General features: G+C 38.1%; 1 protein-coding gene across 1 annotated transcript; it reads left to right on the top strand.

The window, feature by feature from the left end:
- The first annotated feature begins 5,226 nt into the window (after positions 1-5,226).
- LOC110691838 (alanine--tRNA ligase-like) lies at positions 5,227-17,754 on the top strand. Its single transcript, XM_021868794.1, has 23 exons — positions 5,227-5,653; positions 5,999-6,237; positions 6,355-6,495; positions 8,875-9,021; positions 9,292-9,444; positions 11,040-11,169; positions 12,342-12,437; positions 12,584-12,705; positions 13,003-13,062; positions 13,619-13,669; positions 13,756-13,851; positions 14,114-14,215; positions 14,345-14,467; positions 14,891-15,028; positions 15,120-15,191; positions 15,272-15,347; positions 15,432-15,574; positions 15,680-15,788; positions 15,874-16,061; positions 16,218-16,307; positions 16,403-16,594; positions 16,712-16,891; positions 17,379-17,754. The coding sequence occupies exons 1-23, from the start codon at positions 5,305-5,307 to the stop codon at positions 17,451-17,453; spliced, it is 3,072 nt and encodes a 1,023-aa protein (XP_021724486.1). The 5' UTR covers positions 5,227-5,304; the 3' UTR covers positions 17,454-17,754.
- Positions 17,755-18,006: the final 252 nt, after the last annotated feature.

Below are 18,006 nucleotides of genomic sequence, written 5' to 3'. Positions count from 1 at the left end.
CCACAGGTGGTCCAAAAAAGGAGGTTTCTCTATATGGCTCAAGGATGAAAAAGGAGGATGTAGGTTCGCTTCGAAAGCCATTTCGGACCCGGATATGGCAAGGGAACTTGGGATCGAAATTGATGATGACATAGCTAAGAGGGCCAAACTGAAAAGGCACCAAGAAGGGTCTTCTTCCTCATATGAATCTTGTAAAAGGCAAAAGAGTGAAGAAGTGACTTCAACCTTTAGGGTTACTAATGATGGCATGGATATAGATATGCAAGTGACAACTTTGAATTCAGAGAATTTTTTGACAATGGGTGAAGGAGCGGCGCTAAAACAGCCCCCAAAAGGTAGATAAATGCTGTTGCGTGGAATTGCAGGGGCTTGAACGATCCACACTCCCTTGCAATCCCTTATCTAGTGTGGATCTACTGTTCTAAACTTCCTATGTTTTTGTTTGTATCGGAAACTAAAATGGCTTTTGATAGTGCCGCTCATAAGTTAGATTGCTTAAGACCTTCTTATGTTTTTGGTTTTGACTCGGTTGGTACTAGTGGAGGTCTTTTAGTTTTAAGTTGGTCAAATGATGTAGTTGATTGCTTGTACTCTTTTAAGAACTTCATCTTTTGTAAAATTTCTAAGATGAATGGAAACACTAAGTATGTACTTTTCTTTTATGGTGAGCCTCTTGTGGAGAATCTAAGAGTGATATGGGAACTCTTTCAACTATTTTTGGATGATTACAAAAATGTGCTTGTGATTGGCGACTTCAACCAAATTGAGAGTGGGAATGATAAAATTGGAGGGTCCAATTTTATTAGAGGGAGTGATGCTTTCCTTGATTGGAGATTGAGTGGTGATGTCACTGAAGTTCCGTTCTCAGGGCCGCAGTTTACTTGGAGTAATAAAAGAATGGGTCAAGAGCTTATTCTCGAAAGGCTTGACCGAGCCTATATTACCGGAGAATGGTTCAATCACACTCCAGATGGGAGAGTGGTTCATCAGCCGATCATAGCTTTTGATCATGCGGCGATCACTTATTACTCCAACCCTCCTTCTAAAAGATCTAATAGGCCGTATCAACTTGAAAATTGGTGCCTCAATTTCCCCGGGGTTAAAAAAATCGTCAAGGATTGTTGGAAGATAGAAGTGCAAGGATCTTGTATGTTTCAGTTGGCAAAGAAGTTAGGCAATTTGAGAGCTTCTATTCAAAGCTGGTGTTTAAAAAATAAAAAGATTTGGTGGATTAACTGGAGGGGTGTATCTTCGGATTTGTGTACGGTGGGTGATAACATTAACTCCCTCTAGGAAGGGGAGTACTACATCAATCAAATAAACTCCCGAATCCCAGAGTGCAAGCTTAGTTTTGGGTACTGGAAGCAGAGAATGAAATCGAATTGGATTAAATTCGGTGATTTCCCCACCCAATTAATGTATAGAAGGGCGAAACAGAAACAACAATTCAAGGACATCCTAACTTTACGGAATGATGAAGAGATCTGGGTTGAAGGACAATATAAGGTTGAGGAGGTGGTGGTGAAGTCGATTATGAGCGTCTTTAATCCAACAATGGGGGAAACCCATGAGGAAGATATTGATCTACTGCTTCGACAATTGCATATTCAACCCATGAGCAGGGAGGATAGAGAATGGCTTGATAGACCTTTTTCTACTCAGGAAATTAGGAAAGCTATGTTTGATATGAATGGCTCGAAATCCCCGGGACCGGATGGGTTTACTGCGGATTTTTTCCATCTCTTTTGGAAGGAAGTAGGACAACTTGTTGTTGATAGTATCCAAAAGTTTCTGAGGACTGGTAATATTCTTAAAGAATGGAACCAATCGCTGCTTGTCCTTATCCCGAAAGTAAAGGTTCTAGAAATTGCTAATCATTTCAGACCTATTAGTCTATGCAACACAGTCTACAAATGTATCTCTAAATGTTTGGTCAACCGTTTGAAATTGCTGCTCCCTAGAATTATCTCTAACTACCAGCACACCTTTGTTCCAGGTAGATATATGGAAGATAATATCCTCATGAGTCACGAGCTCATGCACCTCATAAATTCTAAAAGAAGATCGAATCTTGCAGCAGTTAAGATAAACATGTCTAAAGCTTACGACAGGGTAAGCTGGATCTTCCTAACAAAGATTCTTCACTTGCACGGGTTTTCCAACAATTGGATTAGGATGATTCTTCAATGTGTCTTTACGGTGAGTTACAGAACAATCATCAACAGGCACACCTCAAAACCCTTTTCTCCCAAGTGTGGGTTAAGACAAGGGGACCCCCTGTCTCCTTACCTGTTTCTCTTCTGTATGGATATCTTATCTAGAATGCTAACACTGGCGGAAGACATAAACCAGATAAAGGGTCTGAAGGTTTCGAGGAGATCACCACCTATCTCCCACTTGTTCTTTGCTAATGATGCTATGCTTTTCTTCAAGGCTATCGAGGATTCTTGTTTGTGTGTGAATGATATTCTTCAGAGATTTGACATTGCTTCGGGACAGAGGCGAAACCTGCAAAAATCTTTTGTTAAGTTCTCTCCCAGTACTACAGAAGGGGTAAGGTGTTCTCTAAAAAGGATGTTGTCCATGTCTGAGACGACTAATGTGGGGATGCACTTAGGGGCACCGATCGATATCCAAGGTAAGAAAAGACTATCCTTTCAACACCTTGTTGACAGGGTGAAGGAAAAAATTGTGTCTTGGGCCTCGTTGCACTTATCCCAAGCAGCAAAATTAATCCTCATCAACATAGTCTTGATTAGTATTTCAGCTCATGTCATGAAATGTTTTAAGCTTCCCCAGAGTGTCGCGAACAAAATTGATTCGTTAATCGCCAGATTCTGGTGGGCAAACAATAGCACTAAAGGTATGCATTGGGTTCGGCGTGAGGTTATCCAACTTCTGAAGAGTATGGGAGGTCTAGGCATTCGAAACATCTCGAAACTTAATGAGGCTCTGCTTTTCAAACAAGCCTCCCGAGTACAATTCAATCCACAACTTCTTATTTCTAGAATTCATTCTAGTTTTCGTAGTAAGACGGGTAACCTCTCTATGGGGAGGTCAGGGCTACAAAAAGTGGTTTTTTCTTTCAAAGAGGGCTTTGCTTGGAAAGTTGGAAATGGGGAAAGTATAAAGGCCATTAGCATGCCTTGGGTGAAAGGTAAAACCCCTATTGCAAACTCAAACCAAACTCTTGGGGCTTCTATGAGATGGAGGGTAAGCGACTTCATAAATAGGGAAAATGTCTCTTGGGATCCTGACAAGGTTAGACAGTGTTTTTATTGGAATAGATCCAAAGCCATTCTAGCTATGGAGCTTCCGTCGGAATCAAAGGATGATTATCTATACTGGAAGCATCATCAGTCAGGGAGGTATAGTGTTAAAACCGGGTATTACTTTCTCTATAAGTATCAGGTGATTGACAACTTTTCTTTCTCCACAAAAAATGAAGATTTTGCTAAACTTATCTGGAGATTGAATATCTTGCCAAAATGGAAGATCTGTCTTTGGAAACTCCTTCATGAAGGCTTAGCGGTAAAGGTTAACCTTACTAACTGAGGAATAACAATCAATGTAATGTGTGATTTTTGTGATTTGGATGTGGAAGATAGCTAACATATGTTCCGGTTTTGTTCTCTGGCAAAAGCAGTCTGGGATAGCAGCCCTATGACCTTTTGCCATGATATTACTGGATTCTCTTCTCTTCGGAGTTGGATCTAGCACTTTATCTAGCTCTTCTATAGCGAGGAAAGCATAGTGCCCGTATCACCAGGTTTATTGCAATTCTGTGGGGTCTATGGATTGCAAGAAATACAAGAGTATTTAGGGGGCTGAGGTTACAACAGCGACGTCTATAGAACTGGTTAATATAGCTCTCAAGGAACACGAGGTGTTCACTAAAAGGATTAGGGTTCTGGATCAAAATGCGACTGACGGGTTTTTAGACCCCATTTTACCGCCGGGTTTTAATTATTTCCATTTAGGAGTACAGAAAACTAACTTTGCTAACTTCATTGTGCAGGTTGATGGCTCCTGGGATAAGTCCTCCACTAGGGCGGGTATTGGCTGGGCTATTACTAGGCCTGACCAATCTTACGTCTTTGATGGTGGAGGCAGATATGGCACGACTTCCTCGGCTTTACAATGTGAGACATGGGCATGTCTAGAAGCAATAAAATGGGCAATTAATCAAGGGAAAGAGGAAGTTCTCATTCTTTCTGACTCTGCCTTATTGCTAGAAAACTTAAGAGGTATACGAGGAAATGATATCTCAGTTGCGCGGATGATTGAAGAAATTAGGAATGTTGCAGTCAGTTTGAGGATATGCTCTATTAGTAAGGTAAAACGGGAACAGGTGCAACAGGCTAATGATATTGCAAAAAAGTGCCGCTGTACTCTCTCTAATTTAGTGGTCTTGTCTTGTAATTTGCTATTGTAAAAAAAAAAAAGGATACTTCCGTTTAACTTCTGTTACGGTTTTCGTTAGTGGGGCCCGACTATCATCCGGCCACCCATTCCTCCTCAGCCACCATCACTGCCAGCCCCCCTCCCCATGCCGGCAACCCCCTACCCCCCTCCCTTTCCCTCACCCACGGCTGCCCACCTCCTCCTCTTTCCCACTCTCGATTGCCCCCACCCCCATCCCGACGCTGCCCCTCCCTTTTCCCCCAACCGGAAAACGACCCCCCTTCCCTTGAATCAACCCCCCCTCTCCTTCCCCCACCCAAAAATCGACACCCCTAACCCTAAACACCACCCCGAAAACCACCCGAAAACAAACCGTTTAGGGAAATTTTGGGGTGGTGTTTAGGGTGGGGGGTGCCGATTTTTGGGTGGGGGAAGGGGGGAGGGGGGGTCGATTCACGGTGGGGGAAGGGGAAGGGGGGCCGTTTCCAATTAGGGGAAAACGGGGGAGGGGTGACAATGGCTAGAATTTTATTTATTTATTTTTTAAATAATGAAATTATTAATTAATTAGATAATGAGCCCCATTTAACGAAATCCTAACATATTCGGCAGGAATTTTATTTATTTATTTTTTAAATAAATTAAATTATAAATGAATTAGATAATGAGTCCCATTTAACGAAATCCTAACATATTTTGTTAAGTTGTACTAAAATCTATATTTTATAACTTTTGAGATAGCAAAATAGAATAAAATTCAAAATTTAATAGAAATCATTTTCGTGGTATCAAAAGTAAAAATTCCCTACAAATTTTGTAATGTCAATTTCTCACTACTGTAATAGATTGGTTCATCACAAAACCTTAAAACCATGAAACATTCATCTAATGTTGTAATGTATGAGGGATTATGCTAGAGGAGGGTTTAGCTTCTTCGTCTCCAACTTCACTCAACGACCTGTTATAGTCTCTCGTCCTTCAACACCTTTATATTTCACTCCTTTTTCCCATTTCAGATTCTGGGTTTCTGAAAAAACCAGGTTTTTATCTGAAAAAACCAGGTTTTCTTCTTCATCTCTTCAAGTTATGGGGCTTCAATCAGAGTCTGTTGATGGGGTTTCTTTGGAATGGCCTGCTAAGAAAGTTCGAGACACTTTCATCAAATATTTTGAAGGAAAAAACCATTCTTTCTGGAAATCAAGCCCTGTTGTTCCTGTTAATGATCCCACTTTGCTCTTTGCTAATGCTGGTTTGTGTTCTTTCCTCTTATTGTTATTGTTTGAATCTTGAATTTGATTAGTAATATCAATTTGTCTATTGGGTAATTATGAAATTAATTGATTAAATTAAATAATGAATTAATCAAATATTGGGTTGGTAAGAAATTGGGGGAAGAGGGGAGTTGTTTATAGGAGAGTGATCGCGGGGAGGCAGTAGGCGGTGAAGAGTGGAACTTGAGGACATATGATGGTTGTCGTTGCTGTTATTGAACTATATCTTGAGGACATATGCTGGTTGTCTAGTGCTGATTATGATTTAATGAACATGACATTTACATTAAGGTTCATAGAATCATAATTGTCTGATTGAACAGGTATGAATCAGTTCAAGCCGATTTTTCTGGGGAACGTCGATCCTAACAGTCCTTTGAGTGAACTGAAGCGTGCTTGCAACACTCAGAAATGTATTCGAGCTGGTGGGAAGCACAATGATCTTGACGATGTTGGGAAGGATACTTATCATCATACATTCTTTGAAATGCTTGGCAATTGGTCCTTTTGTGATTACTTTAAGAAAGAGGCCATTCAATGGGCCTGGGAACTCCTGACCAAGGCAACTATTCAGACCTGTTTTTCTATGCTGTTTTTAAACTCTATTTGTTAGCATAATGTGAAAAAGGTTTTGGTATAATATTGGTAGTGAAGTTTTGTGCTATCGTACTGCTGACAGGTTTATGGCCTTCCTGCTAATCAAATTTATGCTACCTATTTCGGTGGAGATGAGAAAGCAGGACTTGTTGCTGATTCAGAGGCCAAGGAAATTTGGCTCAACTACTTGCCTCCTGAGCGTGTGTTACCTTTTGGTTGCAAGGTGTCTTTTCATAACTCTTTAACAGAATTTTATCTCCGTACTTTTATGAGTTAAACTTGAATTTTGAATGTCGAAGAACTGTTATTACTAGTTTACTACATCAAGGTCCAAAATATATTTTTGTCTGCACTTATGGAAAGTTCTTTCATGAAGTGTCTTGTCTCCTTTTATGACGTTTCTGAAGTTTTGATTCTTGGAATGCTGGACCCACTCTGCTATTCTTAGCTATTGTAGATGAATGATCAATTGATTATTAATTAGGCCAACTGCTAGGAGCCTAGGACCTTTAAACTTTTTATAGTAGTATACAGTGTTTCTATAGTTAGCTACAGTTCCTACTTGTATCACACTTTGGAAATTGTTGCCTTGTGATTGTGGTGGGTGTCAATATAACTTAATTGGCTTTGGTTGCTGATTAAATCCTAAAAAGGGTTTTGAATTCGGTCAACTGGTAGAATCACCATCTGGTTGCAAAATCCTTACTGTGTGATAAATATGCACATGCAATACTTAGATTAAACTATGAGTCATGTCCTGTCATATGAATCATTTTATTCTTAACCCACCTGTTTAAGTAGAGAATAGATAAGGTATGTATTAATTTTTGTATGCAAAACAACAACAATCAGCTACATGAATCAAGATTTTATCTCCTGTACTCGCAAACCATGATCCGCTCCTTCCTTTCCCTTTTGTCCAATGTCATATGCTTCTGGAAACCCAACCTCTTCATGTCCTTCTCAAGTCCTTCCATCCTAGTCAACTTTGGTCTTCCTCTGTCTTTTCTGAGATCCTCTTGTTCCTTCCTGCCTGACATGCCAAAGATGACTGGAATATATATGGTGACATCCTAGGTTGCTGTAAGCTTTAAACTTTACTGCCTGACTAGGGTGACTACGGCTAAATATCAATTTCCTTATATATTAGTTTGAAGGGGGGAAGAAATACTCTTATTTTTCTTTCATCCTATCCATGTGAAAATCTCGCTTTTGCACAGTTACTAGGAGTTCCAAGAATGTATACTAGATTTTCTGCGAGCTCTTTAATTAGTCCAAGAAGTATTACTTCAATTCAAATGACATACTTCCCTAGGAAGTACCGGAAATTTTACCTTTTAAGTAATGTCATCTGAAACTCTCTCATACTACTTGGGAGTTGGGACATTCCTAAATGGAAACCATGTCACTTTATCTGCTTCATAATATCAGGTCACCTCACAAATTTATCTTATTAAATAATGTCATTTATGAAATTGATGCACTGTATTTTTAAATTGTAAATATCAATGCACATTGTCAGTTCTTAATACCAATGATACCAATGGAGTAACTAACATTATTTACTACCTCCGTTTCAAATTAGTTGCAACTTTGAGCTCGACACGGATTTTAAGACAAAATTTCATAATGGTTGATTAATGAAATAAAGAATATTAAATTAAAGGTAGGAGAGAGGAAGTGATGGTAATTAATAACTAAACCACCACCACCGACAATACCCACGCCACCAACGCCGCCCAACTGCAGCCACCCCTCTCAGGTCGAACAACCATAAAACCACCATCTCTCAGGTCGAACAACCATAAAACCACTCTTTCTCAGCCAGAACCACTCCGAAATCACACCCTCCTAGCTCGAACCACCCCAAAACCACCCACACTCACCCTAAATCGCCCCAAAACTACCCTTACTTACCCTGAATTGTTTTGCCCAGGGGGGTGTCTTGTTCAATCGACTCAATTTACCTAACCAGGAACTCATTTTAATCATTGTTATCACTGTCAAAGATTGCGTCTGTAAGTGGGTTAAAATTTACCATTTTTTAGTTTGTAGATCTGAGATTTTGTGAGGAGAGAGAGTAAGATTGAGGAAGGAGAGAAAGTGGGTTAAAATTCACCATTTTTTAGAGAGAGAGTGTAAGATTGAGGAAGGAGAGAGAAAGTGCTTGAGGAAGAAGAAGACCCAGTTGAACGATGTAATTTGGTGGGTATCATTAATTGATGTTAGATTAATGTTTTAAGGTGGTCAGATTATGTTATGTAATTGAGGTTATGATTTTATAAGTAAGGGTGAAGTAGTAATTTTATTTGAAAAAATTTACCAAAAAAAGAAACAAATAGGAAGTTGCAACTAATGCGTAGCACCTCTAAATGACAAAAGTTGCAACTAATATGTAACGAAGGTATTATATACTTGTGCATGACCTTAAAAAGCAAGTTATTAGGGAAGGAGGGGTTTGCATTTTATCATTTCTGAATTATTTGGTGATTATTTTGAATGCCTTGTATCTGAGCCTTATTAGGCATGTATTTGTTGATTATTGGTTCTTGCTTTTGTAATTTAGTTCTAATTTTTGTGGCCCGATGTTTGTACGGAATAGGACAACTTCTGGGAGATGGGCGATACTGGTCCTTGTGGACCTTGTACTGAAATTCACTTCGATAGGATTGGGAATCGTGATGCTGCATCACTGGTTAATAATGATGACCCTACGTGTATCGAGATTTGGAATCTTGTATTTATTCAGGTACGCTTTTGTCAATTATATCTCGTGGAGTAGGCCTTGTTTCCTGTCTAGCTGAATCTGCAACGAACAAATTATCATACTCTGTATGCTGCTGTTATTCTAGTGAAAATGTTGAATTCTTGATCTTTGATACTGATCTGCTGCCCATCTTTAGAATTTTTATTACTCTGTATGCTTAATGACAAAAAGAACTTTTTCAATTTAGAGATTTGTTTTCCCAGATATTTTGGTTTGCTGCTAACATATGGCTTCTTTTTTTATGGCTTACAGTTTAACAGAGAAACTGACGGTTCCCTGAAATCCCTTCCTGCAAAACATGTTGATACGGGAATGGGTTTTGAAAGATTGACATCGATTCTTCAGAATAAGATGAGTAATTATGATACAGATGTCTTCATGCCCTTGTTCGATGCTATTCAACAGGTAACAGATGACTTGAAAGCATTCTTATTGTTAATATCATTTAAAACTAAGTGTTTTTTATTTTTATTTTATTTTTTTTTTCAATTTTTTTTTTTTGTAATTGACTGTGTTTGAGAAAAAATTTCTCCTGGTATTTGGACTTAATATTTCTGTGTCAATGTCTTGGATAAATTTAATTTTCAGACTCGTTATATGGTAGCAAAGTGTTCGATGAGTTCTTTGCTATAATGCGTAGAATCAGATACACGTATCAAACTTGGATGCGAATCCAAGTGTCTGTCATGGAGAACTCTTAGCTTGAAGATAATGGGACACAGTAAAGTGTCTGGTGTTACAATGGGAGATGAGCACAAGGATGCTTTCCTTTAGCATCCTTTATTATATATGCATGTACAAGAATAAATTATTAATCTTTCAACATTTATCGAAATTAGAGCATCACAGGTCCTTTGTCCCACCTTTAATGGTGGATCTTCACGGCCTTTTTTTTTATTTAAATTTATAAGGAAAGAATAACCAGGTTGAGCCCTTTGGAAGGGCCAACCTAACTCATCCTTGTGGATGATAAGGGAGAGGAAGGGGTCAAAAGACGAGAATCAGAGCGACAAAGTGCTGCAAGAAATCCCCTTCGCTGCCAAGAAATCCGCCGCTTGATTAGCCTCCGGTATCAATAGATAGACTATTAGTTAAGTATCTTTGTCATCTGATGAATACTTCATTCCCCTGCTTTTGACTTCTGGTTGTGCTTAGCTGTTTTCCATGTACAGGGACAGATCTTCTACATGGGCCGTCTGAGCCTGACTATATTGTTACGATGAGAATTACAATAAATCGAATGATAATTCCATTTTCGAGAGGTGGAATTTCTCCTAAGTATGAGCTTTTGAGAAGCTCACTCTCTCTCTATAACAAACCACACAATATTCAACATCTCCTCTTTCCTCCTAATGAGACCTATTTATAGAAAATTCCTCTTAACAAATCTCTAGCTTATTCCCCAAGTTACTACTAATAGACTATGACTAATATGCCCTCCCCTAAATATTGATTCTTTGCAGGGGCTTACATGCATCACTGAATCAGTGATTTTATTGGAAGCATGACCTGTAATTAATTGCTTGATTACCTACTGTTCTAGCTTATGAAACACAATTAAAGTAGATATTTTAACATCTATCCTATTTGGCCAAGAGTTTTATTACCTGCATGTTATATGTTGGTCCAGAAGCTACTTAGGGGAGCAGGGGGAGTGTACATAACAGCAATAGGTATAGTTCTACTGAAGCAAGTTCAAGCGGGTCTTCTTCATGATCGTTTTTGCATTTTGAAATGCATGGCTGTCCATTGAGTTTTGTTAAATAAGAAATCTCCTTGCTGTTCGAGTTTGGCCAATGTTTAGACATTTTGTTTTAATTGTGGTGTTTGTGATGAATTTTGGTCTCAGTTCTGCATGCATGGGCTGTATTGTAGATTGCATCAGTTAATAATATTCTAAGTTGGATATATCTTAATGCAGCGTGAACCAATGTTTTGGATTGACAAATCAACCTTTTATTTGGCTCTAATTATTGTCCACGTCTTTAATTTGCATGCAGGCAACTGGGGCTCGCACTTATTCTGGAAAAGTTGGTGACGATGATGTAGACAAAGTTGATATGGCCTATAGGGTTGTTGCTGATCATATAAGAACTCTCTCTTTTGCAATTGCTGATGGTGCTTGTCCAGGTATAGTCTGAAACATGGTCCTAACCTATCTTTAAATTTTGCTGTTACCGTATAATGACAATTCTTATTTTTGTTTGAATCTTCATCAGGAAGTGAAAAATGTATTTATTGTAATTATAAAATCAGCTGATCATAATTCATGAATTTGGGATTAAATTCTTTGGTGATTGTTTAGATTCTGTCTTAACCATGCACAATGTTCCATCTTGTGGTGGTACATGCTATAAAACAGCTCTACTTTGACTTGGATTTCTGTTGTAATCTTGAAGTTAAACATCATAGATATATTACATTGGAAAATAAATAAATAATTTGTAGGTAAATCCTGTCTGGTTAGGGAATATTGATCTCATAATTGCCTCTTCTAAAGAGAAAAGTTAGTAGCTTTGGCCTTGTGTATAATTGCTAATTTAGTTATTTATCTCATGCATCATGATTTTGATGATTATTTTAGTAGAATTATTATTGCCTTTTTTTAGTAGAATTAAGATGGATGTGTGGGAACACTCTAAGAGATAGAATCAGAAATGAGGTTATTCGCAAGAAAGTGGGTGTCGTCGGTATTGTAGACATGCTAAGGGAAAATTGCCTGCGTTGATTCGGGAATGTAAGACGGAGACCCGAGGGTGCGCCGGTACGAAGAATGGAAGAGTGGCACCATGGAGAGGTTAAACGAGGGAGAGGGAGATCGAAAATGACTTGGTTGGAAGGAGTTAGGAAGGATATGAAGCATATAGATTTGCATGAGAGTGAGGTATTTGATTGTAAGGGATGGAGGAGGAAGATTTTTGTGGATGACTATACGGAATAATCACTTTTGGTTCATGTAGCCGACCCCACTTATGAGATTAAGGCTTTGATTGATTGAATTGTTGCCTTTATAGGGTCTTAAGAAGTATTTAAATTGATTCATTATTGTTGTTTTGTTGACTTAGCCCTGAAATTTTTGGATCTACAACTACGGTAGATTGGTAGTTATGTTGGTTGGAATAAGAAACTAGCTATGCAAAATTTGATAGTAGTGGTTAGTTGGATATTCATATGCTTCGTATTTAGAAGTAGATAGATAGGATTAAGACTCTCGTGTTGGGTTGTATTTTGGGTTTTGATTTGAAGAAAAATAGTCATAATAACATGTATAGACACTTAACAAGATGTCACTTGTAATGCAGGTAATGAGGGTCGTGAATATGTATTAAGGCGCATTCTTCGTCGTGCTGTTCGCTATGGAAGTGAAGTACTAAATGCCAAGGAAGGGTTTTTAATGGGTAAGAAAGAATAACGTACTTTTCATTCTATCATTCTTCTAGCTAGAATTATCATTTTCCATATTTTCTTCCCATGAATAATGCTGTATTTTATCCTTAATTTTATTCCTACAAACACATATTATGTGAACGCATGATTGGCTGCAGGCTGGTACCTACTCTGGTGAATTTGATGGATGATATTTTCCCGGAGCTGAAGCAGCACGAGAAACATATCAAAGATGTCATTGCAGCTGAGGAGACCAGTTTTGGGAAAACATTGCTTAAGGTGAGAAATAAATCTGCTTGCAATGACATGTTTGCAAAGCTATAAGGAGATGGGAAACAACTTATGCGATGAGGATTAATGGGGGTTCATTATTAAATTGCTTACGCTATGCTTAACAACTAAATGATGGTACATAATTTGGTCAAAGTCTTTAAAGGAAATCAGGAACTGTCCTTTCAAAAAAGAAAATTTGAATCCCAGATTAGATCAGGTCTAGCTGAATTCTGTAGTAGTTTGTTTGCATTTATGGCTAGGCTGCGCTTTAACTCTTACAAATGATGGTCGATATGTAACCAGGGAATCGAGAAATTTAAGAAGGCTGCCCAGGAGGTTGATGGGAAGACATTGAGTGGCCAGGTAGAATGCTTTCCTTTGGTATTTGCATCTGCTCCTTTTCTACTGTGGGTTTCTTCTGGCATGTGCACTCTTTATTTTTTTGTGTGATATTTTTATGAGGGTTTATCCTTTGCTAAATCTACTTTCCTATTTTTATTTATTTATTTTTTTAAAGTATAAGCCACAAAACCATCTGCATTGATCACAAAAGTCGTTTCGTGAGCTCGTGATTACATCCAAGACTTAAAATTCTTATTTTATGTTTTGAGTAGTTACTAATCTTAAACACCGACTTCAGTTGGGAGAGATATTGTTGGATTATCTAACACCATTTTATCCCTGCTACAAACTGTCGCATCGACTGTATATTATTTATTTTAAATTACAGTAATTCAACTTTTTTGTTTGAGAGAGAAGTAAGGGAGGAGAGGGTGAAGTTGAAAAGTGGGGAGTAGCTGGTAAATATTCTATTATCTTTTGTCTGCAGCTTTTGTGCAATGAGGCCATGGCTTCACAAGTTGTTAAATAGCTGTTACGTAACAGAGCTGTCAATGATTCCTTAGTTGTGGGCTTGCAGGATGCATTTGTATTGTGGGACACATATGGCTTTCCATTAGATTTGACCCAGGTACTTGGTGTGATATTGTTACTTACATAAAATTGCAATCATTCCATTTTGCATTTTTTTGACTCCTGATTCTTGTTTCTCTCTAGTTAATGGCAGAGGAAAGAGGTTTAACTGTTGATACTAAAGGTTATATCAATGCTATGGCGGAAGCAAGGGAAAGATCAAGAAGTGCTCAAAATAAGGTTATTTTTTTCCCTAGCGATCAGGACTGGAGTTACATTGTGTTGGATGGGAAACCTGCTTTTATGAATTCAAATTTCATGCCTCATTTGCATTGCTGATATATAAATATATTTTTTGTGGTGGGGTGGGGTGGAGGGAGGGGAGGGGGGGGGCTGGTAAGAAAGTTTAATTTATGAGAGACAATAGTTATGCAGCTTTCCCTGTGTTGTGGTCTCTTGTGGATTATTATGTAAACCTTACTGTTACTTTAATATCCTATAGCAAGCTGGTGGAGCAATTACGATGGATGCAAATGCTACGGCATTATTACACAACAATCAAGTTCCAACCACTGACGACTCTAGCAAGTACATCTGGTTCAAGGTTAGTATATTCATTGTATTATTCAAGTAGTATTTCTGTTGATGGAAGCTAGGAACTTTGTGGCGTACATCACTTATATAAAGAAGAACTTGATAATGTAGATTTCTCATGCAAATTCATGTATTTCAGGATCATGACAGCACCATTCGAGCTGTTTACACTGGATCTGAGTTTTTGGATTCTGCTGAAGCTGGCCAGGAAATTGGTGTTGTACTGGAGTCCACAAGTTTCTATGCTGAGCAAGGTGGTCAGGTATATTACCCTAAAAATTTGTATTGGTAAACCATGAATCACTTTCTGTTCTGGTTTTAGATTACTAATATCTGATTAGTAGGTGTTCGATTCGATCTGAACTGGCACGCAAATTATCTTAAGTCAACTGTTAATCGCTTTATTATTTTCTATTTTATATTTGCAGTGAAGCCAATTAATTCTTCTTTGCACTAACACACATTTTTTTGTTGAGTACGTTGTTAAATTGTCTTCTTATCTTCTGAGCTTTCATTTTCCAGCTCCTGCATTTGAGTAGTTCATAAGAAAGTCCATCTGTTTGGATACACTGACAACGTATCTTATTTATATTGCATGACTTATAACTTTAAAGTAAAATTGCACTATATGCGTACAAACATTGTACTGATGTTCAGGTCTCTAATTTGATCTCTTTTGATTCAGATCTTTGACACTGGATCAATTGATGGCCCAAATGGTAGTTTTAAAGTTTCTAATGTCCAAGCGTTTGGTGGTTTTGTTCTACATATTGGTTCAAGTGAAACTGGTAGATTATCTGTTGATGATAAAGTCACTTGCAAGGTAGCATTTATCTTTATGATACACATCCCATTCATTCCTGTGGCCCATGTTCTGCTTTTCCTTCTCACTTGTTTTTTATTTGGTTGTACAGGTGGACTATAATAGGCGTCAACTCATTGCCCCCAACCATACCTGTACTCACATGTTAAACTTTGCTCTCAGGGTAGGTTGCATCCTAATTTAACTTGTATTTGTTTGTGGTTGTGTATCCTGTCTAAATGCTGTACATTTGTGGATTTGCAGGAAGTTCTTGGGACTCATGTTGATCAGAAGGGATCTATTGTCCTTCCTGAGAAATTAAGATACGATTTTTCTCATGGTAATGAATTTTCAGTGTTTTAGTAGGTTGTTTGCCTTGCTTCTAATTACATATTAAGCTGAAAGCCATTGCTTTCCTCAACAGGCAAGCCTGTTCAAAGTGAAGAATTGAGGAAAATAGAAAGCATAGTGAATGAACAAATTAAAGCTGAATTAGATGTATATGCAAAAGAGGCAAAACTTGCTGATGCCAAGCGTGTAAATGGTCTTAGGGCTGTATTTGGAGAAGTAAGCGTCTATTCTTTTGATAGCAACATGTTACATTATTGTTTCCATTACAGTACGCTCATTTCATTATCAAGTACCCAGTGAAAGACTGTGTAACTGTTTCAGATATACCCTGATCCTGTGAGAATAGTATCAATTGGGAAAAAGGTGGAAGATCTCTTGGCCGATCCAGAAAAAGAAGAGTGGTCACAATACTCTGCTGAACTTTGTGGAGGTATTCTGACTTCTTGAATTTTTATGTGTTCATTTTCAAAGATTTGAGTTGTTTTGTACTGAAAGTTGTTTTGTGGACCATGTAGGAACCCATATATCTAATACAAAAGAAGCCAAGGCATTTGCTCTTTTATCTGAGGAGGGAATTGCCAAAGGAATTCGTAGAGTGACTGCTGTTACATCTGACATTGCATTGGAAGCATTTAAATCGGCATGCTCCCTTGAGCAAGAAGTGATTGATGCATCAAACATAGAAGCAAGCCTGCTAGAGAAAGTTAGTTTGAAATATTATTACGTCTTTCTTCTAACACTAAATTGATCTTAGCATTCACAGTGCTGTACTTTTTATATGTTTGTCATTATTTGAGCCTCCTGCTACAGATATCTGTAGTGTTTGATGAGTGATGGTTTATATTCTCTTTTGGTTCAGAAAGTAGCAGCTCTGAGAAGTAGTGTAGATGCAGCATCCATTCCAACAGCGAAGAAAAGTGATATTCGGCTGAAGATTTCCTTGCTTCAGGTATTGTCTTTGTTCTGACTAACTAGCTTCTCTTGCTTGTTCTTCAACTCCATGACCTTCTGCATACATATTCATGTTCATTTCCTTTATTTTAGGACCAAGTGCGAAATGCACAGAAAAGATTGGCTGCTGAGAACCGTCAAAAAGTAGTTGAGACTGCCAGTGAGAGGGCAGAGGCTGCTGTTGCAGAGGGGAAGACCTTTTGCATCTCTTGTGTTGATGTTGGTGTAGATGCTTCTGCTGTCAAAATCCTCAAGGAAGCTATACAGGAAGTGATACAGGAGAAGGTTTGTGGCAATAGCTGTTTGGCTGCCTTGTTTTCCCCTTTTCATGGAATATATTTCTGTTTTTATTGCTTTACTTGCATTGGGTGCTTACTAACTTTGCTTTGTTGGGGCAAGCAGAAGATACCAATCATGGTCTTTAGTGTGGTTGAATCTGCAAATAAGGCTATTGTTTATGCTGGAGTTCCCGGCAAGGACAACAAATGCGAGGGCTTAGAAGTGTCTGAATGGTTAACAGTTGCTTTGGGTCCACTGAAGGGAAAGGGCGGTAAAGGAAAAGGTGGTCTTGCTCAAGGCCAGGTTAGCAACCTCTTCTCTTTTTAAGTGATGTATGCTTATTTATTGCAACAACTACTACATATTCCCACAAACAAAAAACATGAAAATAAATGAAAAAATAAAATTAGATTTGTTTCTGCTGTTTAGCACATTATTCATATTCGTTGAGACTTGAGAGTCAAGGTATTTCACACGTGTAGTAACTAGTAAGTAGGATTAGAAAGATCTGTTATTGTGAAGTCAGATGTCGTCTAGAGTTCTGTTGGAAACGAGCCAGGTTAGACACTTTCCTAGCTCCAGCTCGTTTATTACCTTGCTTTGAATTATTTTGGGACCAGTTGCTCAGGCAAGCATGCTAAGCAGTTCTAACCAGTAAATTTAATCAGGAGATATGCCTACGAAATTAAGCTTTGCAAAATTGTTACTTTAGTTCCATCAAATGTATACGCTAAAATTAAATTTTACTGGAGAACAAAAATTCTCATGAATTGGCATTTTTGCTCTTCAGGGTACTGATGCATCAAATGTTGAGGAGGCCATAAAACTGGCAGTCAATTTCGCATCAATGAAGCTAAACTGTTAACTGCATATTGAGTATTGACAGATCAAACCTTGTGGCTGCCTGTGCAATTCTGATTGCTGTTCCTCGGCCTTTATCCCTCAGCATGTTTTATGAAAATGGGTGATATTGAGCCATTTTTCCAAGAAGGTGGCGTGCAGATTTATTGCTTATTAATAGAATTACGATGTCTATATCAGATTTACAGTAACATACTAGGAACTTCTTACAGAATTTCAAGAAAATGTATTTTACCTTTCCATATTGGAATTACTGAAGCTGTTACAATATTTAACCACTAATAGAGATGCACGATATTTTTGTAGCCTGATGGAACAATTGCTGTTAAATTAGATCTAACATCTGTTGGATAACCGTAATTCCAAGTTAGTCATCCTTCAAGCCCGAGCACTAAAGATGTCGTCCTTCGGTATGGCTAAACGTTTGTCTTGGCTTCTCATTTTGCAAACTAGTATACTATACAATAGTATACATCTCATGTTGGGTGGAAATGAGGCGTATCTTTACAGGGTCATCCATATTAATATACAGTGCATATTTTAGGAACACAGGCATA

The sequence above is a fragment of the Chenopodium quinoa genome, unplaced genomic scaffold, assembly GCF_001683475.1.
Source record: "Chenopodium quinoa cultivar QQ74 unplaced genomic scaffold, ASM168347v1, whole genome shotgun sequence".
In the NCBI taxonomy this organism is placed as follows: Eukaryota; Viridiplantae; Streptophyta; class Magnoliopsida; order Caryophyllales; family Amaranthaceae; genus Chenopodium; species Chenopodium quinoa.
Note: the sequence above shows the minus strand (reverse complement) of the source record. Positions and strands in the feature narration are given on the sequence as shown.